This window comes from Pseudophryne corroboree, chromosome 1, assembly GCF_028390025.1.
Source record: "Pseudophryne corroboree isolate aPseCor3 chromosome 1, aPseCor3.hap2, whole genome shotgun sequence".
Classification (NCBI taxonomy): Eukaryota; Metazoa; Chordata; class Amphibia; order Anura; family Myobatrachidae; genus Pseudophryne; species Pseudophryne corroboree.
This window is the reverse complement of record NC_086444.1, coordinates 548612260-548638310: the sequence shown is the minus strand read 5'-3', so window position 1 is coordinate 548638310 and position 26051 is coordinate 548612260. Positions and strand designations below refer to the sequence as shown.

The window sequence follows — 26051 nt, the reverse complement described above, 5'->3', positions numbered from 1 at the left end:
TTATCCGCTACCACCAGCTAATTGTACAAAGTGGGAGTGGATTCTCATGTGACACATTTAATTAAAAGTTCAATACTCCCTGTCCCTACTGCATCCTCCCTTAGGGATTTGCCGGACAGGCAGTTGGACATATGTCACAAGTCTTTGTACTCCCTCACAGGAGCAACAGGTAGACCGGCTACTGTTACAGCCTGGGTGGCTAAAGCATCCCACCAAGGACAAGTTGTCTCTACGCAATAATATTAGAGACGCAGCCTATTACATTGGAAAGGCAGCTTTGGACACAGTCCTATTGTCCTCTAAGGCTTCCGCCGTTTCCATTGTAGCTCACTGCATTGTGTGGCTCCGATCTTGGAAAGCAGATTCAGATGCAAAGAATGCCCTGGAAGCCTTGCCATACACAGACAACCTCCTGTTTGGATCAGAACTGGACAAAATTGTTGAGAAATTGGCTACCTCTAATACGGTCTGTCTGCCTTCAGCATCATCAGCGCGACCTAGGACTTTGTCCCTTCAGGCCTTTCATCTTCAAGGCAAAACCAAGGGTCAGACATTCGTGAGGGGGTTTCCCACAGTCAAGACTTCGCTGCCAGATGTCCAACTTCTAAGCCAGAGTACAAACCCCAGGGTGGGAGGCCAAATTCTTCAATTTGCCCACCCATGGTGTCTGGTCACGACAGACGCCTGTGTCCTAGAAGTGGTCTCTCATGGGTACAATCTTTCCTTCCTGAAGTGTCCCCCCAGACAATATTTCCCTACTGATTTCACCGGACCCAGACAAGCACTTTTTCTAAAGCACAAGCACTGTCTGGAGTCATACGATCCCTCTTACAGTTGGGGGTTATCATTCCTCTTCGACAATCTCAGCAGGGTCAGGGCTTCTATTTTACCCTTTTTCCTTGTTCAGAAACCAAATGGCTCATACTGTCCAATTCTGAATCTGAAAATGCTGAACAAGTATTGGAAACTCTGCGTTCCATTGTCCTGGCTATGCGACCTGGATACTACATGTTCACCATGGATATTCAGGATGCGTACCTCTATGACCATATTGCACCCTGTCATCAACGATATCTTCGCTTTGCTGTTGTACAACAGCATTTCCAATTCCAGGTCCTTCCCTTCGGACTGTCTACAGACCCCAGGGTGTTCACCAAACTCATGGCGGTGATGGCGGCCACTCTCCAGAAACGGGGACTTCGGATATTGCTTTACCTGGCCAACTTGCTCTTCGGATCTACGTGGACCACACTAGTTCTGTAAGGTGAATTCATTCTTTATGGTTTCCATAAGCAGGGCTGGCCAGCTAATAAACATACATTGGCTCATTGGCTTTGCATGTCCATCTCACAGGCTTACACACAAGATGACCTGCCTGTTCCGAGTACACTATCTTCTCATTCTATTCACTCTGTTGGTCCTTCGTAGGCAGCATGCTGCGGAGCGTCTGCTGAACAATTATGCAAGGCTGCTACGTGGTCATAATCCCGACACATTTTGGTAAGTATTGTAACCCTTTCTGTTACCCTCCCCTTAACTCTAGCCCTCCTCTCCTGCAGCCTAACCCCAATACTTACCGGCGGAATGTGTCAGGATTCTGACAGTCAGGATGCCTTTGCATATAGTATATGTATAAAATAATCCGTTAATTTCATAAATTTGAATGAAAAAAATAAATCACCTTACCCTGGGCACCATTCAACAGAGCCACACATGCTGCTATGTTTAAACATTTTTCACGGGACTTCATCGTCGAAAACTAGGACTGTGTAACAGGTCAGAAAGGAAGGAAAGCAAGAGGACCAATCAGAAGCCACAAAGTCTGCAATAGCACATAGTTTTTTGCTTCTGATTGGTGTCTTCACTTTACAACTATTTATCAGTAGTTATCTTCAATTATTAACTTTAAATATGTTATTTTATGCTAAATCTACCTCACTACTTCACCATACATGTAGCTGTCTTAAATAACTTACCAAGAATTACTTTGTTGTCATTTAACCAGACTGACAGATTCATAAGGGAACAATCGCAGTTCCATGGATTCCCACTAAGTGTTATATTCAGGACAGTTCTCAAATCCTTCAGGGAGTCTGTTATATCCATATTTGTTAATTTGTTGTTTTGTAGGTTTAAAACTTGTAGGTGCTTGAATGGTAATAGGATATCTGCAGGTAGTTGTGCTATTTGATTGTAGCTAAGATCCAGAAGCTGCAGGTTTTCCAGTCCATCAAATGCCTTTTCTCCAACAGATGCAATGTCATTGTTTTTGAGAATTAGGATCTCAATATTTGAAAGACCAACAAAGTATTGATTTGGCAGCATAGTGATGTTGTTTTTGGCGAGAATCAGCTCTGTCAAATTAGGGTAGCCTAACAGGGCTTTTCTATTTACTTCGTCTAAGGAGATACTGTTTTCAGTTAAATTTAGATGTGTGATATCCGTTGAAATATTTGTAGGAATGGCTGTAAGGTTACACTTTATAAGGACATTTTCCTGTAGATGAAAATAAAAATATTGTGAAGCATAAGGTAATTTCTGTAGGATATGTTCCTACAAATGATATGAAACGAATTATATCTTTCAAACCTAAATCTTTCACTAGAGAATATATAAAATAAAATTGGAAAATAGAATAAAATATTGTTAAAATTCCTATACAATAAGGAAAGCATTACTGCTCCTGGACTCGGGGAGGTATTCAATTTTTGGGCTCGTAAACAGGGGTTTTTTTTCACAATCTTTTATTTTGCACCAATTTGGGGTGGGCTATTCAATTAACCCCCGTTTTTATCCACCCGAAACATTTTCACATTTCGTGCAAAAAAACATAGATTTTGCGAAAAAGTCGTTGACCTAAGTATTTTCACGGGCGCAATACAGAAATAAATGCATGATTATTGCAGATTTGGTTTTGCCTGCCTAAATCAGGTGAAATAAACTCCCTGATAAATGCAAGCATTATGGCTAATTAGATAGCCCTAGGTGGGTACATTAGCCACTGTAAATTATCATGGCCTACTTGAATACCGCCCTAAATGTGTTTTGTTCTTTTGCAGCCAACTGATTTTACTTATTTTGAGAATGCATTATTATTTATTTTATCGATAGGGCATTATTTATCTTATTTTTTATTAATTATTGTAATAGTTTCATATTGCAAGCCTCAAATAAAAATAAAATAAAAAACACTGGCAATAATAATAAACAATACTTTTTTCCTTTAAACTATATAGCCTGAGGACAATGTGAATTACATTGAAACGTTGCTGAAGCTCTGCCGTCTGTGTCATGTTTTAAGTCGCCTTGGAGTGCTGTGCCTCTATCTACTGGTGTTTTACATTCATTGCACGGGCACCCGGCGCACCATTGGAGTTTGCTGATGGGAGAGCCGGTACTCTCTACTTGTGTGTGTGTGTGTGTGTGTATATATACATATATATATATATATATAAAATACACACACACACACACGTGTCCTGTGTCCTTGTCTATTATAGCTGAAGTCATGCCAAACAAACCCCTCTTGGCCCGCCAGATCCTGTGTGACTCTGCTAGCACCAGGCGTCTTTTGGGTCTTTTTGACAAGGCTTCTCCACGTCTAGTTCCATTATGCTTTATATACAGACTCATTCGCACACAGATATAAAAGTGTCACATGTCAAATTAATCAGCACAGTCTCCTGATGCACCCTAGTCTATTTGCATCACAACTTTGATGCATAGCACTAGAAGACTCTGTCTGGGACCTGCTGCCTCTCATCGTATGGCACACTGAGGCTAGTTACATGAGAACACATCTGTATGTGTGTATATGTATGCAGGGGCGGATTGGGAACAAAAAGCGGCCCTGGAAAAATTTGTACTAGTGGCCCCACATGGGCAGCACCAGAGGTGTAAGGTCTAGCCATGGGCCATGGCAGCAGCACCCTCCCCCCCCAAACTTTCCAGATAGTGGGGATGTCCAGCATCAAGGGGGAAGTTAAAAATAAATAAAATTAAATATTATGAGCACATTATATGATACACCTTTAGAATTTAGGAAACTATATCATTCTTTAGAAAGATATTTTCTTGCTTATTACACCAACCGTATCCCAATCACTATTCACTCAATCTTATATGTCAGCCAAGCAGGCAGACAGAGCATACACTAGATCATCTGCAATCACAGGCTAAGTGGCAAAGTCATTTTCATATACAGTATGTAAATTATTTAGCATCTTATTCATTATGCCTATAAAAAGGACCACATGTCCTCAAACGAAACAGGCCCCACGGGTGTGTCGGCCCACCGGGAATCTTCCCTGTAAACCCTATGGCCAATCCGCGTGTTTGTGTGTGTGTGTATGTATGTATGTATGTATATATATATATATATATATATATATATATATATGTGGTACACTCTTTATTCAGCAAGAATAGCTCTACACAATCTGCTTTTAGGGCTCATCGGCTTTGACCAATGGATTTAAAGCAGCAACAGAAATAAATGCTAGACCAACCCGGTTTAGTATTTATTTGTGTTGTCCCTTGAAATTCATCTGTTATGTCCAGGGCCGTCTTAACAGCATAGTAGGCCCTGGGGAAAGCAATGCACTGGGGCCCCTACGCACCTATTTACGTGAACCAATAAAAAAAAAAAAATTCTTAACATGCCCCTCCTGCAGTCCAGCACCATCTCTCCGCATGCTTCCATATAGTAAATGCTCCTGCTCGAAGGCCACTAGAATTTTGGGGCCCTGGGTACTTGCCCAGTGTGTCTAAACGTTAAGATGGCCCTGGTCATGCCTGATCATTGGCAGCTTTGACAAACTGTGCAATAGTATACCTTGCTCTTCATGTTTCAATAATGGTTGTAGCTGTTTCTCAGAGGGCCAATTTACATTAAAAAAATAATGCATCAGTCAACACTGGTGCAAATTAATAAGGTAGTCTTGCCCTTATAGCAGTGGCATCCTGGGTGTGCCTTGGAGGTCTTGCAGGGATGCCCTGGTTTGGTAGTCCAAGACCAATTCAAATTGTTTATGGTCAGTTTAATAGGAAAAAATAGTACTTGTGGCTCCAAATCATAAAATATGCTGACAAACAGAAGCAAATCCTGTCCATCACCACATGACTCAATCTAAGGTGGCCTATATATACAATTTACTTAATTTGATATTTTTTTCTCAGCATCCATAAGGGATATTGGGGACACATTAGTACGATGGGTATAGACGGGGTCCAAAGGAGCCAGTGCACTTTACATTTTTCTCTGACGTCCTAAGTGGATGCTGGGGACTCCGTCAGGACCATGGGGAATAGCGGCTCCGCAGGAGACAGGGCACAAAATTAAAAGTTTGACCACTAGGTGGTGTGCACTGGCTCCTCCCCCTATGACCCTCCTCCAAGCCTCAGTTAGGTTTTTGTGCCCGGCCGAGAAGGGTGCAATCTAGGTGGCTCTCCTAAAGAGCTGCTTAGAATAAAAGTTTGTTAGGTTTTTTATTTTCAGTGAGTCCTGCTGGCAACAGGCTCACTGCAACGCGGGACTAAGGGGAGAAGAAGCGAACTCACCTGCGTGCAGGATGGATTGGCTTCTTAGGCTACTGGACACTAGCTCCAGAGGGACGATCACAGGTACAGCCTGGATGGGTCACCGGAGCCGCGCCGCCGGCCCCCTTACAGATGCTGAAGAGAGAAGAGGTCCAGAAATCGGCGGCTGAAGACTTCCCAGTCTTCTTAAGGTAGCGCACAGCACTGCAGCTGTGCGCCATTGCTCTCAGCACACTTCACACCGCGGTCACTGAGGGTGCAGGGCGCTGGGGGGGGGCGTCCTGGGCAGCAATGTAATTACCTTTACTGGCTAAAAATACATCACATATAGCCCCTGGGCTATATGGATGTATTTAACCCCTGCCAGGATTACAGAAAAAACCGGGAGAAGAGCCCGCCGTGAAGGGGGCGGGGCCTATCTCCTCAGCACACAGCGCCATTTTTCCCACACAGATCCGCTGGTGGGAAGGCTCCCAGGCTCTCCCCTGCACTGCACTACAGAAACAGGGTTAAAACAGAGAGGGGGGGCATTTTTTGGCGATATTATTATATATTAAGCTGCTATAAGGGAAAACACTTACTATAAGGTTGTCCCTGTATAATTATAGCGCTTTGGTGTGTGCTGGCAAACTCTCCCTCTGTCTCCCCAAAGGGCTAGTGGGGTCCTGTCCTCTATCAGAGCATTCCCTGTGTGTGTGCTGTGTGTCGGTACGTGTGTGTCGACAGGTATGAGGACGATGTTGGTGTGGAGGCGGAGCAATTGCCTGTAATGGAATGTCACCCCCTAGGGAGTCGACACCGGAATGGATGGCTTTATTTATGGAATTACGTGATAGTGTCAACACGCTACAAGGTCGGTTGACGATATGAGACGGCCGGCAAACCAATTAGTACCTGTCCAGGCGTCTCAAACACCGTCAGGGGCTTTAAAACGCCTATTACCTCAGTCGGTCGACAGACACGGACACTGACTCCAGTGTCGACGGTGAAGAAACAAACGTATTTTCCAGTAGGGCCACACGTTACATAATCACGGCAATGAAGGAGAAGTTACATATTTCTGATACTACAAGTACCACAAAAATGGGTATTATGTGGGGTGTGAAAAAACTACCTGTAGTTTTTCCTGAATCAGATGAATTGATTGAAGTGTGTGATGAAGCGTGGGTTACCCCCGATAGGAAGTTGCTAATTTCAGAGAAGTTATTGGCATTATACCCTTTCCCGCCAGAGGTTAGGGCGCGCTGGGAAACACCCTCTAGGGTAGATAAGGCGCTCACACGCTTATCAAAACAAGTGGCGTTACCGTCTCCTGATACGGCCGCCCTCAAAGATCCAGCTGATAGGAGGCTGGAAAATACTCTAAAAAGTATATACACACATACTGATGTTATACTGCGACCAGCAATCACCCCAGCATGGATGTGCAGTGCTGGGGGGGTTTGGTCGGAATCTCTGACTGGAAATATTGATACCCTGAATAGCGACAATATTTTATTGACTATAGAGCATTTAAAGGATGCATTTTCTTTATATGCGAGATGCACAGAGGGATATTTGCACTCTGGCATCAAGGGTAAGTGCGCTGTCCATTTCTGCCAGAAGAAGTTTATGGACGCGACAGTGGTCAGGTGATGCGGATTCCAAGCGGCATATGGAAGTTTGCCGTATAAAGGGGAGGATTTATTTGGGGTCGGTCTATCGGACTTGGTGGCCACGGCAACAGCCGGAAAATCCACCTTTTTTACCTCAGGTCATCTCCCAACAGAAAAAGACACCGTCTTTTCAGCCTCAATCCTTTCGTTCTCATAAGAACAAGCGGGCAAAAGGCCATTCATATCTGCCCGAGGCAAAGGAAAGGGTAAGAGACTGCAGCAAGCAGCTCCTTCCCAGGAGCAGAAGCACTCCCCCGCTTCTGAAAAGTCCTCAGCATGTCGCTGGGGCCTTACAAGCGGACTCAGGTCCGGTGGGGGGGTCGTCTCAAGAATTTCAGCGCGCAGTGGGCTCACTCGCAAGTCGACCCCTGGATCCTGCAGGTAGTATCACAGGGGTACAGTTTGGAATTCGAGACGTCTCTTCCTCGCAGACTCCTGAAGTCTGCTTTACCAACATCTCCCTCCGACAGGGAGACGGTGTTGGAAGCTATTCACAAGCTGTATTCCCAGCAAGTAATAGTCAAGGTACCCCTACTAACAAGGAAAGGGGTATTATTCCACGCTGTTTGTGGTGCCGAAGCCAGACGGCTCGGTGAGACGTATTCTAAGTCTGAAATCTTTTGAACACTTACATACAAAGGTTCAAGTTCAAGAGGAAATCACTCAGAGCAGTGATAGCGAATCTGGAAGAAGGGGACTTTATGGTGTCCTTGGACATCAAGGATGCTTACCTCCATGTCCCAATTTGCCCTTCAAACCAAGGGTACCTCAGGTTCGTGGTACAAAACTGTCACTATCAGTTTCAGACGTTGCCGTTTGGATTGTCCACGGCACCCCGGGTCTTTACCAAGGTAATGGCCGAAATGATGATTCTTCTTCGAAGAAAAGGCGTATTAATTATCCCTTACTTGGACGATCTCCTGATAAGGGCAAGATCCAGAGAACAGTTAGAGGCCGGTGTAGCACTAACCCAAGTAGTGCTGCAACAGCACGGGTGGATTCTAAATTTTCCAAAATCCCAGCTGAGCCCGACGACACGTCTGCTGTTCCTAGGGATGATTCTGGACACAGTTCAGAAAAAGGTTTTTCTCCCGGAGGAGAAAGCCAGGGAGTTATCCGAGCTAGTCAGGAACCTCCTAAAACCAGGAAAAGTGTCAGTGCATCAATGCACAAGAGTCCTGGGTAAATGATGGCTTCTTACGAAGCGATTCCATTCGGCAGATTCCACGCAAGAACCTTTCAGTGGGATCTGCTGGACAAATGGTCCGGATCGCATCTTCAGATGCATCAGCGGATAGCCCCGTCTCCAAGGACAAGGGGGTATCTTCTGTGGTGGTTGCAGAGTGCTCACCTTTTTGGAGGGCCGCAGATTCGGCATTCAGGACTGGGTCCTGGTGACCACGAATGCCAGCCTGAGAGGCTGGGGAGCAGTCACACAGGGAAGAAATTTCCAGGGAGTGTGGTCAAGCCTGGATACTTCACTTCACATAAATATACTGGAGCTAAGGGCAATTTACAATGCTCTAAGCCTGGCAAGACCTCTGCTTCAGGGTCAGCCGGTGTTGATCCAGTAGGGCAACACCACGGCAGTCGCCCACGTAAACAGACAGGGCGACACAAGAAGCAGGAGGGCAATGGCAGAAGCTGCAAGGATTTTTCACTGGGCAGAAAATCATGTGATAGCACTGTCAGCAGTGTTCATTCCGGGAGTGGACAACTGGGAAGCAGACTTCCTCAGCAGACACGATCACCACCCGGGAGAGTGGGGACTTCATCCAGAAGTCTTCCACATGATTGTGAACCGTTGGGAAAAACCAAAGGTGGACATGATGGCGTCCCGCCTCAACAAAAAACTGGACCGGTATTGCGCCAGGTCAAGAGACCCTCAGGCAATAGCTGTGGACGCGTTGGTAACACCATGGGTGTACCAGTCAATGTATGTGTTCCCTCCTCTGCCTCTCATACCCAAGGTACTGAGAATTATAAGGCGAAGGGGAGTAAGAACGATACTCGTGGCTCCGGATTTGCCAAGAAAGACTTGGTACCCGGAACTTCAAGAGATGCGCACGGAGGATCCGTGCACTCTACCTCTAGACTTACCGCGGCTGCGTTTGACGGCATTGCGGTTGAACGCCGGATCCTGAAGGAGAGGGCTCCGACGGAGGAATTTCAACTGGGTCGATTCCTACATTTCCTGCAAACAGGATTGTCTATGGGCCTCAAATTGGGGTCCATTAAGGTTCAAATTTCGGCCCTGTCGATTTTCTTCCAGAAAGAATTGGCTTCAGTTCCTGAAGTCCAAGCTTTTGTCAAAGGAGTACTACATATACAGCCCCGGTTGTGCCTCCAGTGGCACCGTGGGATCTCAATGTAGTTTTGGGATTCCTCAAATCCCATTGGTTTGAGCCACTCAAATCGGTGGATTTGAAATATCTTACATGGAAAGTGACCATGCTACTGGCCCTGGCTTCGGCCAGGAGAGTGTCAGAATTGGCGGTTTTTTCGTACAAAAGCCATATCTGTTTTTCCATTGGGACAGGGCAGAACTGCGGACGCGTCCTCAGTTTCTCCCTAAGGTGGTATCAGCGTTTCACCTGAACCAACCTATTATGGTGCCTGCGGCTTCTAGCGACTTGGAGGACTCCAAGTTGTTCGACGTTGTCAGAGCCTTCAAAATATATATATATATATTTCAAGGACGGCTGGAGTCAGAAAGTCTGACTCGCTGTTTATACTGTATGCACCCAACAAGCTGGGTGTTCCTGCGTCTAAGCAGACGATTGCACGTTGGATTGGTAGCACAATTCAACTTGCGCATTCTGTGGCAGGACCTGCCACAGCCAAAATCTGTAAATGCCCACTCCACAAGGAAGGTGGGCTCACCTTGGGCGGCTGCCCGAGGGGTCTCGGCATTACAACGCTGCCGAGCAGCTACGTGGTCAGGGGAGAACACGTTTGTAAAATTCTACAAATTTGATACCCTGGCTAAGGAGGACCTGGAGTTCTCTCATTCGGTGCTGCAGAGTCATCCGCACTCTCCCGCCCGTTTGGGAGCTTTGGTATAATCCCCATGGTCCTGACGGAGTCCCCAGCATCCACTTAGGACGTCAGAGAAAATAAGAATTTACTTACCGATAATTCTATTTCTCGTAGTCCGTAGTGGATGCTGGGTGCCCATCCCAAGTGCGGATTGTCTGCAATAATTGTACATAGTTATTGTTACAGAAATCGGGTTATTATTGTTGGAAGCCATCTTTTCAGAGGCTCCTCTGTTATCATGCTGTTAACTGGGTTTAGATCTCAAGTTGTACAGTGTGATTGGTGTGGCTGGTATGAGTCTTACCCGGGATTCAAAATCCTTCCTTATTGTGTACGCTCGTCCGGGCACAGTATCCTAACTGAGGCTTGGAGGAGGGTCATAGGGGGAGGAGCCAGTGCACACCACCTAGTGGTCAAACTTTTAATTTTGTGCCCTGTCTCCTGCGGAGCCGCTATTCCCCATGGTCCTGACTGAGTCCCCAGCATCCACTACGGACTACGAGAAATAGAATTATCGGTAAGTAAATTCTTATTTTTCCACTGGGTGTGCTGGCTCCTACCCTCTATGCCCCCTCCCACAGGCAGTTTAGCAAAAAGTGCCCTCAGGAGAGGATGCACACTCTGCTAGCTCCAGAGTTTTCTTCAGTTTATTTTAAAACTTTTGTTTTTTTCGGTATGCTGTTTGGGCAACAGCATACCTGCGCCGTGGCAGTTGGGGGTGGGGGTGGGGGGGGGTCAGTCACCGACCTCGCGAGGTGCAGAGCCGCTTCCCCGCTGCAGGACCACCGTCCTGAGGGGTTGTTTGTTCAGCCGGGCACTGCGCCTTGATTGCCGCAACCGCAGCACGCCGCACACCCCTAACACTGCCTGAAGGTGGTCGTCGGTGGTGAGTACAAACCGTGGGCCCCGGTTCATTGTGTGGCAGAAGCACGGGTGAGGCATGCAGGTCCCTCCTGGGGGGGACCCGCTATAGCCCCTGCGTGAGACTGGCTAGCGATGCTGTACTAAACATTTATGTAAGGCTACAGCGAGATTAGGAGACATGGCCAGTATAAATATATCAGTAGCTCCGGCGCCATTACAGGGGGGCGGAGCTACATCAGAGCGGGCTCAGTGGCATTTTGGCGCCTTCCTCTGCATGAGTAGCAGCAGCCTCACACAGCTCCTCCAGACTGTCACACGCTGGATCACTGGCGCAAGGTGTGGATTAGGGGGAGAGCCGCTATTTGTGCACAGATATTATTCCTCTGAGGGAAGTCCCACCTGGAACCGTCTCAGCGGCTCCTGTTTCTGGGTATGCTACTGGATACTGTAGCACAGAAAGTGTTCCTCTGAAAGGACAAAGCAAGAACACTCCAGGAAATGGTTTGCATGGTTCTCCGACCTGCTCGAGTATCCATTCATCTTTGCATAAAATTGTTGGGAAAGATGGTGGCCTCGTACGAGGGGATACAGTATGGAAGGCTCCATGCCAGACCCTTCCAGTTGGACATCCTGAACAAGTGGTCCGCTTCCCATCTCCAGATGCACCGGATGATTCAGCTGTCACCCCAGGCCAGGATTTCTCTCCTGTGGTGGCTACAGTCTTCCAATCTACCTGAAGGTTGATGCTTCGGGATTCAGGATTGGGTCCTCCTCACGACGGATGCAAGCATGAGAGGATGGGGAGCTGTCACCCAGGGGGCGCAGTTCCAGGGTAGGTGGTCTGCCCAAGAGGCCCTACTTCCGATCAACATACTGGAACTTCGGGCTATCTACAATGCTCTGATTCAGGCCTCCCCTCTGCTCCAGGATCTAGCAATCCAGGTTCAGTCGGACAATGCCACGGCTGTAACGTACATCAATCGACAAGGAGGGACAAAAAGCAGGGCCTGCATGCGAGAAGTGTCAAGAATACTCCTCTGGGCAGAAAGAAATGCAAGAGCACTGTCCGCAATCTTCATTCCGGGAGTGGACAACTGGGAAGCGGGCTTCATGAGTCGTCATGATCTCCACCCAGGGGAGTGGGAACTACACCCTCAGGTGTTTCAACAGATCATTGACAGGTGGGGATGCCCGCAGATTGACATGATGGTGTCTCGACTCTACAAAAAACTTTGCTGCTCCTGCTCGCGAACCAGGGACCCTCAGGCGAGCACAGTGGATGCGCTGACATCACCTTGGCCTTTCCAGCTGGTATACCTGTTTCCTCCAATTCCCCAAAGGTGCTCAACAGGATCAAGCACCAAGGAGTGCAAGCAATCCTGATTTCTCCAGAATGGCTTGGAGAGCGTGGTACGCGGCTCTTCTGGACATGTCCGTAGTAGACACTTGACCTCTGCCACTAAGAAAGGATCTTCTTCAGCAAGGACCGTTCGTCTACCCTGACTTACGCTTTGTTTGATGGCTTGGAAGTTGAGCGGAACATCCTAGCTCGCAAAGGTCTTTCCAAAAAGGTGATTACCACTATGGTGCAAGCCAGAAAACCTGTGACGTCAAAATACTATCATATCTGGCGGAGATATGTCTCCTGGTGCGAAGAACGCACATATCCATCTGCATATTTCCACTTGGGAAGATTCCTTCGTTTCCTGCAGGCTGGAGTGGATAAAGGCTTACGTCTGTGATCCATTAAGGTCCAGATTTCAGCTCTTTCAATTTTCTTCCAAAATAAATTGTCTGTGTTGCCAGAAGTTCAGACCTTCTTGCAAGGAGTGCTTCACATACAACTTCCGTTTGTGCCGCCTACGGGACCTTGGGAATTTGGATGTGGTGTTAAGATTTCTGCAGTCCTCCTGGTTTGAACCTCTGATGTTGGTAGAAGCCAAGTACCTCATGTGGAAGACGGTGATGTTACTGGCCCTGGCTTCTGCTAGGCGTAACTCAGAATTGGGGGCCTTATCGTGTAAAAGTCCATACTTGGTCTTTTATGAGAGCAGAGAGGAGCTCCGGACTAGGCAGCAGTTCCTGCCGAAGGTGGGCTCCGCGTTTCACTTGAATCAACCTATTGTAATTCCTTCCAGTTCTGGCACTTCTGCCCCTCCTGAGGCATTGAGTGCGGTGCGAGCTTTGAAGATCTATGTCAGGAAGACAGCTCGGATCAGAAAGACGGATTCCTTGGTTTTGCTGTATGATGCACAGAAAAAGGGTTGCCCTGCTTCAAAGCAGTCCATTGCTTGTTGGCTGCGGCTCACTATTCAGCAGGCCTATGTCTTGCAGCCTTACCTGTTCCACAGTCTCTGAAGGCCCACTCTACAAGATCAGTGGGGTCTTCTTGGGCGACTGCCTGTGGAGTCTCGGCCCTGCAGCTGTGCCGAGCGGCTACCTGGTCGGGTAAGAACACTTTTGTGAAGTTCTACAAGTTTGATTCCCTGGCCAAAAAGAATACCCAGTTTGGGCAAGCGGTGCTTCAGATGTCTCTGCACGTTCCCACCCGTTCTGGAAGAAAATAGGATTTTAAATACCTACCGGTAAATCCATTTCTCCTAGTCCATAAGGGATATTGGGCGCCCACCGCTGTGCTGTGACTTTCTGCAGGTTCTCTGTTATGTGTCACCTGTTCAGCTGTTGCTGTTTATGTTGCCAGCTGTTGCTGGCCCAGTTATGTTATGGTGTGCTGGTGTATAAATCTCACCACACTTCTCGTTGTTATGTTCCTTCTCTCAAGTATGTAATTTCTCCTTCGGGCACTGTTTTACCTATAACTGCCTGTAGGAGGGGGCATAGAGGGGAGGAGCCAGCATACCCAGTGGAAGAAATTTAAAGTGCACTGGCTCCTTTGGACCCTGTCTATACCCATCATACTAATGTGTCCCCAATATCCCTTATGGACTACGAGAAAAGCATTTATGGTAGGTATTTAAAATCCTATTTTTTCTGAATTTCTCAATAAGAAACATTTTACCTAGGGGTGCCATGAAAAAAAAGCTTATAGTCTAGGGCGCTGTGATTCAAAAATGTTGGGGAACCATTGTCTTATATTTTGCCTTAAAATTCCAGGGGCCTGATGTAATGATGTCTGAGTTGGCCAGAGGTGCAGGTTCCCAGTCGAACTCGGACGTTTTTTAAAGTGCCAATCATGTACAAGGCATGGTTTTGCCTTGTACATGATTGGCGTTTCCCAAAAAATTCAGAGTTCGGCCGGTAACCTGCACCTCCGGCCAACTTGGACTTATATCCGGCCCCAACTGTAGATGTCAGGTCTAACATTTTTTTTTTGTGTGTGTTTTGCAGCAGGCCACTTTGGGGGGCAGGGCCAGACGGTCACGTCATCAGGTCCCGCCTCAAAGATTAGAAACTGCCTGCGATTCACAAGTAAGGGGCGGGGCTAAAAGACTCAAATTGCGCAATTTAGCTCCTCCCACTACCTGCAGTTGTCGTGATTACAGTGATTTTATCTCCATCCTGCCACTTCAATAAGAAGCATGCGGGATGCAGGAGAACCACCTACATTCCGGAGCTGCAGGGTATACTCAAAAAGTCATGAGTCTCCCGCAGCTTCCTGGAGGGTAGGCAAGTATGATTGTAAGTGGTTACTACATGCAACACTATATGTTTCTAATACATTTTCTCTGATTTTGGACAGAACTGTTTTATTTAGTTCTTTACAGGATGAAACCATAGGAAAACTTAATTTTTGTATATATATAACTTTGTAGTTAATGTTTTTATTTTAAATTGATTTAAATAGTAAAACAGTTTAAGGTTGCTCTACCCATGATGAGTACTTACCAGTGAATGGTCACACTGGAGCTGGGCGTAGATGCCTCCGCACCACATCATCACCAAAAGGATTTTCATCTTTACTGCCTGAAGTGAACAATACTCAGTTTTACGTTTGTAATACAGCCCCCTTTTCATTACTGTTTTGATTACTAGTATTATCTGTAACATTTCAAAGCAGTTCAAGCAGCCTTAATATGACTTACCTATAGCACTAATTGGTCAAACTAGGAGGCCTGAAATACTAGTAATTCTAGATGATTTAAAGCAGTGATAGGCAACCTGATACACTTTGGGAGGGGGGGGCACTGACCTTCAAAAGGGACGCACGTTACTCGTAGCAACTAAATTCATACAGTTAATCATTGATAATATTACTGTAATAACGTATCAGCAGGTCTTTAATACGAGCAATGCAAACTACTGTATAACGGGGGTAATTCTGAGTTGATCGCAGCTTCAAGTTTGTTAGCAATTGGGCAAAACTATGTGCACTGCAGGGGAGGCAGATATAACATGTGCAGAGAGAGAGAGATTTGGGTGGGGTGTGTTCAAGCTGCAATCTAAATTGCAGTGTAAAAATAAAGCAGCCAGTATTTACCCTGCATAGAAACAAAATAACCCACCCAAATCTAACTCTCTCTGCAAATGTTATATCTGCCCCCCCTGCAGTGCACATGGTTTTGCCCAACTGCTAAAAAAAAATCCTGCTGCGATCAACTTGGAATTACCCCCAACAAACAGTCCAAATTAGCAGAACAAGGATAAATCCTGCACTAGTATTTTTCTGTCTCTCAAATTATATAGTTATCAAGTGTCCTCTCTCAGTATATCTTTTCTATAACAGGTTTATCTACCGTACAGTTCACAGAGCTGTTGTGAGATGCTACTACTTAAACAGTATAAACATCACAAAAAAGAAAAAGTAGCCTCAAGGGTGCACAGGGACATCATTTAATCATAATAAAAGCTATAAACTTTATTGGTATATGTGAAAAGGTACTTTAATTTTATTATGTCTGTTAAAATGGTGAAATCTAAAATAAGGGATAGTGAAAAAGTGATGAAATAAGTGCAATAAAATAAGAATCCAAAACTAGCCGTCATCTCTTGTTCTTATATAACTAATTTGTGCTGGCTTAACAGCTCATTCCACAGCATCTATTGTCTTGTTGCAAATTCCACTGTTATAGCTGAAGAGATTCCTATACTACTGTTCAGTCTAGGGACAGTGTATCCACATGAATGTTTCAATTGATACTCTGTTTGAAACAGTATCACATAAGTTACAAATGTCATCATACATCTGGGTACGGGTCATTGGGTCGACTCAACTTAGGTCGACAGTCATTAGGTTGACCACTGAAGGTCGACATGTACTAGCTCGACAGGTGAAAAGGTCGACATGAGTTTTTGGACTTTTTTTGGTGTCGTTTTCTTCGTAAAGTGACGTGGAACCCCAATTAGTGCACCGTGTCCCCTCGCAGCACTCCGTTTCGCTTGGCACAGGTTACTGTTCCAATCGTAGTCCATGTGGTTCGTCAAGTATGTAAAAATCCCCTCCAAAAAAATTAAAAATGGAAAAACTCATGTCGGCCTTTTGACCTGTCGACCTAGTACATGTTGACCTAATGACCATGTCGACCTATTGACCATGTCAACCTTCAGTGGTTGACCTAATGACTGTCGACCTAAGCTGTGTCGACCTAACGACCGTATCCCATGCATCTATAGAACATATCCCAAATAAAAATGGTGTTCTCATAAGATATGTTCACTGTATTATGCAGTTAAATTTACTGCAGAATTGTGTAACCTCGTATCGCTTTATATTCTTGTCCGCATCTGAAGTTTGTGATTTCTCCCCAAACCAGTGCAACACAATAGGAAATGAGTCGGGCAGTGTTAAATCAGTGAGAAATCGCCTCTTCTGTGCAAGTAAATTCTAAGCAGTAATCATTACTGTTTGAGCACTTTCTAGAGACCAATTATATCTGTGTATCACACTTGTCCGTGACTCTATAGTGTTACATATGGGGCTGTGCAGTATAAATTATAAATCACATCAGCTATATCCTTAATTGTTTGTCATAGTATCAGAGCAGCATGCATGTCTGGTGGCGCATATAGCACATACACTTTTCACTGCACATGCTATATAAAACTATGATATGATACAAGCTAACACATTTCTGCAGTGAATTTAATGGCATAGTGCAGTGTCCTATAGATGTGTGATGACCACCAATTAAACTTGGAGGTTCTAAAAAATTATCTGTGGTACCAGAATTTTATATATATATATATATATATATATATATATATATATATATATATATATATATATATATATATATATATATATATATATATATACTGTAAACTCAGTTCAGAAGGAAGCTGTTCGCTCCAGTGGATCAATCCGATGTTCAGTGTATCAAGGTAATGCAAGGATTCATATGGTCAAAGAAATCAGATATATATAGTACAGGATTTTCTTTTACTTATTAAAAAATATTTAAAATGACATACATTTTAACATAAAATCAGTGAATCCATACACATGTCTGAGTACAAGAAGTTGGAATAGATTCCACCCTCGCCTTTAGCAAAAAGTGTGAGCTCAGGGTGGAATTCACATACACCGAGACATGGCAGATATTGATTGATGAACCCTACGCGTTTCTTCTTAACGACTTCATCAGGGGTATACAACTTTTGTGATGGAAGAGAGGGGGAGGAACATCACAATATTGTAATGGAGATTAACACTAATGAATTTATATGTTTGAATGATATCAAATAACATACCAAATAGGTTTCAGGTTTACTGCACAGTCACGCTCATTCCTTGAATTGGTCTTAGACGACCATAGAACTATAATGGATAGGTCCTAATTATAAACCAATCAATAGGACTAGATGCCAAAATACAAGAGAAAAAGAGGCAGCATACCATGAGAAGTAATGGCACAGTTGTTCTATAGTGGTAATTTTGTTTGGACAAAATTTGTAGAATGGCTTCCCAAAGGGTCGCCCTATGAATAGAAGGGTTATAATATTAAGTGATAAATAAGTATTTTAAATGGTCTAACGTGTGAGGTTCCACATAATTTAAAAACATTTACATGCCTATATAAATATAACACTTCCAATCTGATGACAACAAAGATTCACTGGTATACTGTAATAAGTTCACACTGATATATTTTTGGTAGGAACACAGTAGTATGGAGCCTTAGAACAGAAAAAAAGTTTCCATATTTGATCCTAATTATTTTTTTTTAAATTGTACATAAATTAAATTTTCATTATAAATATATAAGCAATCAAATACAGTATGTTATCAATAATAGATGCTGAATGTTTCCAGATTGTACATATATATTTTACATTCTTATTACAATTTAACAAATATATAAGGTACGTTCTCCAATAAAAAAAAAAACAGTAAGTAACTTAAATATTGCAGCAAAGAATAAAGTGGACCAATTTGGTCATAATACTTACAGGCTCCAAACCAGAGCATATGCACAGGTCACGAGTCTAAATGAAATGACTGGTGTGTTGCCTGTCACGGTATTTAAGTGATCCTAGTCATGACATCACTTCCTCTGAGTGTGTCATACATATAGTAAGTTTGGCACGTTAATAATGTATATTAGTTTCCACAGTTTCCCCGATGGGAAACCGTCGATTTTACAATACATACAGGGCTTATAAATAATAGTAAAAGGTTATAAACGGCTAAACGCCACTAATAGGGCAGCTAACCCATAATCCCTAGCGCCATGTAACGAAGGAAAGGATTTCCTGTATGCGCTTCACCCGATGGTGGAACGCATTCAGGAGTAGACATAATGAGCCTTGCTGAGCAGACTTCCTGTATGCGTTCCACCCTCCGGTGGGACGTATTCAGGGGAATGTGTAGAGTGATGCCTTAGCTACACTTTGCGGCCGCAAAATACAGAGGTCTCCATTTCCGGATTGCATTCCACCTCTTTCTGCCTTGGAACGCAATCCGGCATCCTACGGTACAGTTGTCGTACTCACAATCTGTAATATCCTGTTTGCATTCCACTTGTCTCAGCAGTGGAACGCAAACCAGGAAGAGGGAACAAACTGGTCGATTATTAATATAGATATAACTTGGGGGGGGGTTAATACCGTGCACCAAAAAATTTGATATGAGTGGGGAAATATATCTAATAAATGGAGATTTAACAAAGGAAGTGATCAAGACCAATATAAGTTTATTGAATAGGAAAGTGGGAAATTGTGTCTGACATTTTCCTGTGTATGTGTGCACATATCTCACATTACTATGTCAAAGGACTGTGTTTCTCTTCACCTGGAGAGTCTATACAATGTTCTCCGAACAGTACACATTCTCAGGCTTCTGGGTCCGAACCTCCTTGGGTGGACTTCATAAGGAGGATGATTTCAAATATTTCTACCAAATTATCCCATACTGAGAAGGAGGCGCAGTTTTTAAGAAAATCTGTGGAGGATCTGATGAATAAAGATTCAGCCCTAACAACTGCGCCTCTCACCCCACCCACATATCCACTAAAGCATACACTGGCCCAGATATTGCAGGCTGACACTGATGACGATGCCTCAGATACATGGGATGGTGAAGTGGATCTGGGAGGGGGCGACGCAGCTCTTGCCCAAGGGGTGCAACTATGATTGAGGCCATTAGGGACGTATTGCAAATCACAGAGTAGGTACCTGTACCTGTTGAAGACTAGGAGTCTTATTTTAATGTAAAAAAAGAAATCCTCGGTTACTTTCCCTGCATCAAAGGAGTTAAACTCCTTATTTGAAGGAACCAGGGAGGATCCAGAGAAAAAATTCCAGATCCCTAAAAGGTTACTTATTTCCTTTCCTTTCCCTCAGGAGGATAGGAAGAAATGGGAAAACCCACCTATTGTGGATGCCTCTGTGTCTAGATTATCAAAAAAGGTTGTTCTACCTGTCCCTGGCGCAGCCTCCTTAAAGGATACGGCTGACCGCAAAATTGAGACTATGCTCAAATCACTGTACACCACTGCAAGCGTGGCCCAGAGACCCACTATTACTTGTGCGTGGATCTCTAGGGCCCTTGTAAAGAGGTCAGGCACCTTACTTGATGATTAAGATTCCGGGAATAGGAGTGAAATAGACTTGCTTTTGCGTCACATACAGGATTCTGCAAGCTTCATGGTGGAGGCCATGAAGGAAATTGGCCTGTTTAACGCACGGATTACAGCTATGGCAGTTTCGGCATGCAGAGGACTGTGGCTATGCCAGTGGACTGCGGATGCAGACTCCAGGAGAAGCGTGGAGAGCCTGCCCTTCACAGGTGAGGACCTGTTTGGGGACGCACTGGATACGTGGATATCCAAGGCAACTGCGGGTAAGTCGACATATCTTCCTTCCGCAGCTGCATTTACACTGCAGTCCTTTCGGACCGCAAAGTTTAAAAACAAATCCAAATGTCCCTCCACTTCCTTTAGAGGAGGTCGAGGGAAATCCAGAAAACCTGCAGCGGCAGGTTCCCGGGAACAGACCTCAGGTTCTGCTTCCTCAAAACCTTCGGCATGATGGTGGACCACACTGCCTGAGAGTCAGGCAGGTGGGAGCTAGATTAAAAGATTTCAGTCACATCTGGGCGATATCATGCCTAGACCCCTGGGTCAAAGATATTATTGCCCAGGGGTACAGACTGGAATTTCAAGAACTCCCACCTCACAGATTCTTCAAATCAGGCATACCCGCTTCTCAGGAAGACAATACAATCCTGCAGGAGGCTATTGAAAAATTGGTTCTGACACAGGTTATTGTTCTAGTTCCACCTCAACTACAGAACAAGGGTTATTACTCCAACCTGTTTGTGGTACCGAAACCGGACGGTTCGGTTAGACCGATATTAAACCTAAAATCCTTGAACCCCTACTTGTGGGTATTCAAGTTCAAGATGGAGTCTCTGAGAGCGGTAATCTCAGGTCTGGAAGAGGGGGAATTCCTGGTATCTCTGGATATCAAAGATGCATAGCTTCAGATTCCGATCTGGCTGCCTCACCAGGCCTATCTAAGGTTTGCACTACAGGAATGTTACTATCAGTTCCAGGCACTGCCATTTGGCCTCTCCACAGCACCGAGGGAGTTCACCAAGGTCATGGCAGAAATGATGCTCCTCCTCCGCAAGCAGGGAGTGAACATAATTCCATACCTGGACGATCTACTGGGAGTGGTTGTTGCAGAGTATTGCTCTCTCAACTCAACTACTTCAGGATCATGGATGGATTCTGAATCTTCCAAAATCACATTTGGAACCAATAAGGAGACTTCCCTTCTTGGGGATGATACTCGACACAGAAGTACAGAGGGTGTTTCTTCCATTGGAAAAAATGTTGGTGTTACAGTCAATGGTCCGGGATGTCCTGAAGCCAGCCTGGGTATCGGTTCATCAGTGCATTCTCCTTCTGGGGAAGATGGTAGCCTCCTACGAGGCACTGCAGTATGGAAGATTCCATGCTAGATTCTTCCAGCTGGATCTCCTGGACAAGTGGTCCGGATCGCATCTTCACATGCACCAGCGGATACGCCTTTCGCCGAAAGCCAGAATTTCGCTTCTCTGGTGACTGCAGACTTCTCATCTATTCGACGGCTGCAGGTTTGGATTCAAAATTGGATTCTTCTAACCACAGATGCAAGCCTCAGAGGTTGGGGAGCAGTCACCCGGGGGGAAAACTTCCAAGGATAGTGGTCAAGTCAGGAAGCCATCCTTCCAATAAACATTCTGGAACTAAGGGCCATATGCAATGCCCTTCTACAAGTGGCACATCTTCTGCAAGATCAAGCCATTCAGGTTCAGTCGGACAATGTCTGTCACAACTGAGGGCCTGAGCTGACGGAAGGCAGCCTCAGTTGTAGGGGCTGAGATGTACCGGAACCTGGGAGATTGTATCAGACCCCTGGACATGTAAGTAACATGAAGAGAAACCGCCCGAAGGCGTGACCACGACAACTTGAGTAAAAGTCAATGATATTTATTTATGACAAAACTCCATGCATCACAGTAGCAGTAAAAAGTAACATAAAAATCAGCAGAGAAATAATAATACAGTTCCTGGGTACTACAGGGTGGCAGGGGCCACAGAGCTCTGGTGGTATGAGACAGTTCTTATTATCTGCAAGTTGGAAAGTCCTTACCAGGCTCAACTGTAGCAATGAGGAAAGCCCAGGGTCGTACCAGCTGGTGTTCCAGGGAAAGCTGGACTGCTGTAGATAAAATGCTGCTGTGGGTACTGGTTAGAACCAGACAGGTGTTGGCACGGAGTGGATACTGGCTGGAACCAGTTAAATAATAAATAAAGCTTGAGAGCGATGCAATGTAGATGAAATGTAGAATTTGAGAGCGGAGAAATAATAATGCCGGTGGAGAGTGGTAAACTGCAGAAAGGACACCGGCCCTTTAAGAGAAGCTGTACACTGCTGGAAGCTGAGCTGGAAGCAGGTGATGTTGTAGCTGGAAACAGGTGAGTCCAAAATGGATCGGAGAGTCAGGCTACACCGCAGATGGAATGCTGGTGCGGGTCTCTATAGCAGAAGTCTGGAGACAGGAGCTGGAACCTGGAAGACATTCACAGAAGAGAGACAAACTGGAACTAGGTTTGACAACCAAAGCACTGACGCCTTCCTTGCTCAGGCACAACCTATTTATACCTGCAGCAAGGAAGGCATTGGCTAGGCAATTATGCAAATTAATAATACTGACAACGGATTGGTAGGAAAGATCAGCTGACAGAATCCAAGATGGCTGCGCCCATGCAGACACTTGGAGGGAAGTTTGGATTGTAAACCATGTGGTCTGGAAAACAGTAATGGCGGCGCCGGCCACCGGAGACATGAGACGCCAGGCTGACAGATGCACATCCGACCACGCGGACACAGCGGAGGCCGCGGCTGACGTAATCGCCACTCAGAATGCAGAAGCTCAGGGACGGCGGCGGAGGACGCGGGAGACGCCATGCCAGATGTATAAGGCGTTACTGTGACTGCGTCCAGAGAGACAGGAGAGGATGCGGGAATGTGCACATCAGGATAACAGATGGGATCCGGTCCTGGAGCGCTGAGCCAGCCTTAGGAGGCATCTGATAGGTAAGAAATGGCGTCCAGATACCCGGATCGTGACAGCACCCCCCCCTTTAGGAGTGGCCCCAGGACACTTCTTTGGCTTTTGAGGAAACTTGGAATGGAATCTCCGGACCAAGGCAGGAGCATGGACATCAGAAGCATTGGTCCATGAACGTTCCTCAGGGCCATAACCCTTCCAGTCAATAAGATACTGAAGTTGACCGTAACGGTGACGTGAGTCCAGGATCTTGGCCACTTCATACTCAACGCCTCGTTGAGTTTGGACTTTCGGAGTTGGAGGAAGTGAGGAATGAAACCGATTCAAGATTAGCGGTTTCAACAGGGAAACATGGAATGTCCTGGGTACTTTTAAGAAAGGAGGTAACTGGAGTCTGTAAGCAACAGGATTGATGACTTGATCAATTTTAAAAGGACCGATGAAGCGAGGTGCAAACTTCATACTGGGAACTCTCAATTCTTCGTGGATAACCATACCCGATCACCCACCTTGAGAGCAGGAACTGCTCGACGCTTCTTATCCGCAAACTTCTTGTACCTGAACGATGCCTTGAGCAGAGCTGATCGTACGCTCTTCCAGATATTGGCAAACTGATGCAAGGTGATATCCACTGCGGGAACAGAAGTTGCTGGAAGCGGTTGGAACTCAGGGACTTTAGGGTGGAATCCAAAGTTGGTGAAGAATGGTGTTGAAGAAGATGAAGAATGATACTGGTTGTTATGACAGAACTCGGCCCAGGGAAGTAATTGAACCCAGTCATCTTGAGAGGAGGACACATAGATGCGGAGGAAGGACTCCAAGTCCTGATTCACCCTCTCAGTTTGACCATTGGTCTGAGGATGGTAAGCCGTGGAAAACTTTAGCTTGACTTGGAGGACTTGACATAAACTTCGCCAGAATTTGGCTGTGAATTGAACTCCTCGATCTGAGATAATTTCCTCTGGAAGACCGTGGAGTCGGAAGATCTCTTGTATGAATACTTGAGCCAACTTGGAAGCTGACGGAAGACCGGTGAGAGGAATGAAGTGTGCCATCTTGGTGAACCGGTCAACTACCACCCAGATGGTATTGAACTTGTTGCACATGGGCAAATCTGTAATAAAATCCATCGACAAATGGGTCCATGGTCGACGGGGAACAGATAGTGGAACCAGTTGCCCCGCAGGCGACTGGCGGGATACTTTATGTTGGGCACACTTTGGGCAAGATGCAATAAACTCCAAAACGTCCTTTTTCAGAGTTGGCCACCAATAGGACCTAGAGATAAACTCCAGGGTTTTTTGGATACCTGTATGTCCGGCAAAGCGGGAAGCATGGGCCCAATGCATGAGCTTCTTCCTTAGTGTCGGCTTCACAAAACTTTTCCCTGATGGGGGCGTAGAGTCCATCCCTACCGTGGAGAATGCCAACGGATTTATAATAGGATGCTTGTCTGAAGACTCTGACTCATTTTCTTGCTCCCATGAGCGGGAAAGGGCATCGGCCTTGCGATTCTGAGAGCCCGGACAGAACTGGAGTTTAAAGTCGAATCTGGAAAAGAAAAGTGCCCATCTGGCCTGACGAGGGTTGAGACATTGTGCGCCTTTTAGATATAGAAGGTTCTTGTGGTCTGTAAGTATGGTGATTGAATGAGAAGCTCCCTCCAACAGATATCTCCACTCCTCTAGAGCGAGCTTGATGGCTAGCAACTCCTGGTCGCCAATGGCATAGTTGCGCTCCGCTGGGGAGAACTTCCGGGAGAAGAAACTGCAAGGATGTAAATGGCCATCTTTAGCCCTCTGAGATAACACCGCTCCTACTCCAACGGAGGAGGCATCCACCTCTAAGATGAAAGGAGAGTCGATGTCAGGCTGTTTCAGGACAGGCGCAGAGATGAACCTCTGTTTCAAAAGATGAAAAGCTTGCATGGCTTCTTCAGACCACTTGGACGGGTTAGCACCCTTCTTGGTGAAAGCAGTAATAGGCGCCACAATGGTGGAAAAGTCTCGTATAAACTTTCGGTAATAATTGGCGAACCCTAAGAACCTCTGGACCCCTTTGAGGGTTAAGGGTACCGGCCAATTCTGGATTGCTTGTAGTTTCTCAGGATCCATCTCTAGTCCGGAACCGGACACAATGTACCCTAGAAACGGAATGGACTTGACTTCAAAGACGCATTTCTCTAATTTGCAGTAGAGATGATTGACACGGAGACGGGACAGAACCTCCTTTACCCAAAAACAATGTTCCTCTAAATTGTTGGCAAAAATGAGGATATCATCTAGATAGACCACGACATGACGGTATAGAATGTCTCTGAAGATCTCATTGACGAAATGCTGGAAGACAGCTGGAGCATTGCTCAATCCGAAGGGCATGACGAGGTACTCATAATGTCCGTCACGGGTGTTAAATGCGGTCTTCCATTCGTCACCCTCACGGATCCGGATGAGATTGTATGCACCTCTCAAGTCCAGCTTTGTAAAGATGGTAGCTCCGCTAACTCTGTCAAAGAGCTCAGTAATCAGGGGTAAAGGATAGCGGTTCTTGATGGTAATGTCGTTCAAACCTCTGTAGTCGATGCACGGCCGCAGACCACCATCTTTCTTTTTTACAAAGAAGAAGCCTGCGCCGGCTGGAGAAGAAGAAGGTCGAATGAACCCCTTTGCTAGGTTCTCTTTAATGTATTCCTCCATAGAATGCGTCTCAGGCAGAGACAACGGATAAGTTCGGCCTCGAGGTGGAACCTTCCCTGGAACGAGATAAATCGGGCAGTCCCATTCTCTATGAGGAGGAAGGATATCAGCAGAAGCTTTACTGAACACATCCGTGAAATCTTGATATGGAGGAGGTGGAACATCAGACGACCTGGGGGAGGAAGAACAGACAGGCAATACTTTAAACAAACATGTCTCAGCACAGGAGGAACCCCATGCCAGAATTTGCGTAGTCGTCCAATCAATTGTAGGATTGTGAAGACGGAGCCATGGAAGGCC

General features: G+C 45.6%; 2 protein-coding genes across 3 annotated transcripts in view; one reads left to right on the top strand and one right to left on the bottom strand.

Annotated features, from left to right (window-relative positions):
* IFT74 (intraflagellar transport 74) overlaps positions 1-26051 on the top strand; it is a 386790-nt gene that overhangs the window by 192581 nt on the left and 168158 nt on the right. The gene's annotated exons all lie outside the window — the stretch shown is intronic.
* Positions 1-26051, bottom strand: part of LRRC19 (leucine rich repeat containing 19) — a 65656-nt gene that overhangs the window by 15542 nt on the left and 24063 nt on the right. The window contains exons 2-3 of the mRNA XM_063920237.1: positions 14943-15020; positions 1977-2496 (exon numbers count right to left, since the gene is read on the bottom strand). Of these exons, the coding sequence (XP_063776307.1) occupies positions 1977-2496; positions 14943-15011 (589 nt within the window). The 5' untranslated portion in view covers positions 15012-15020. The remainder of the gene's footprint in view (positions 1-1976; positions 2497-14942; positions 15021-26051) is intronic.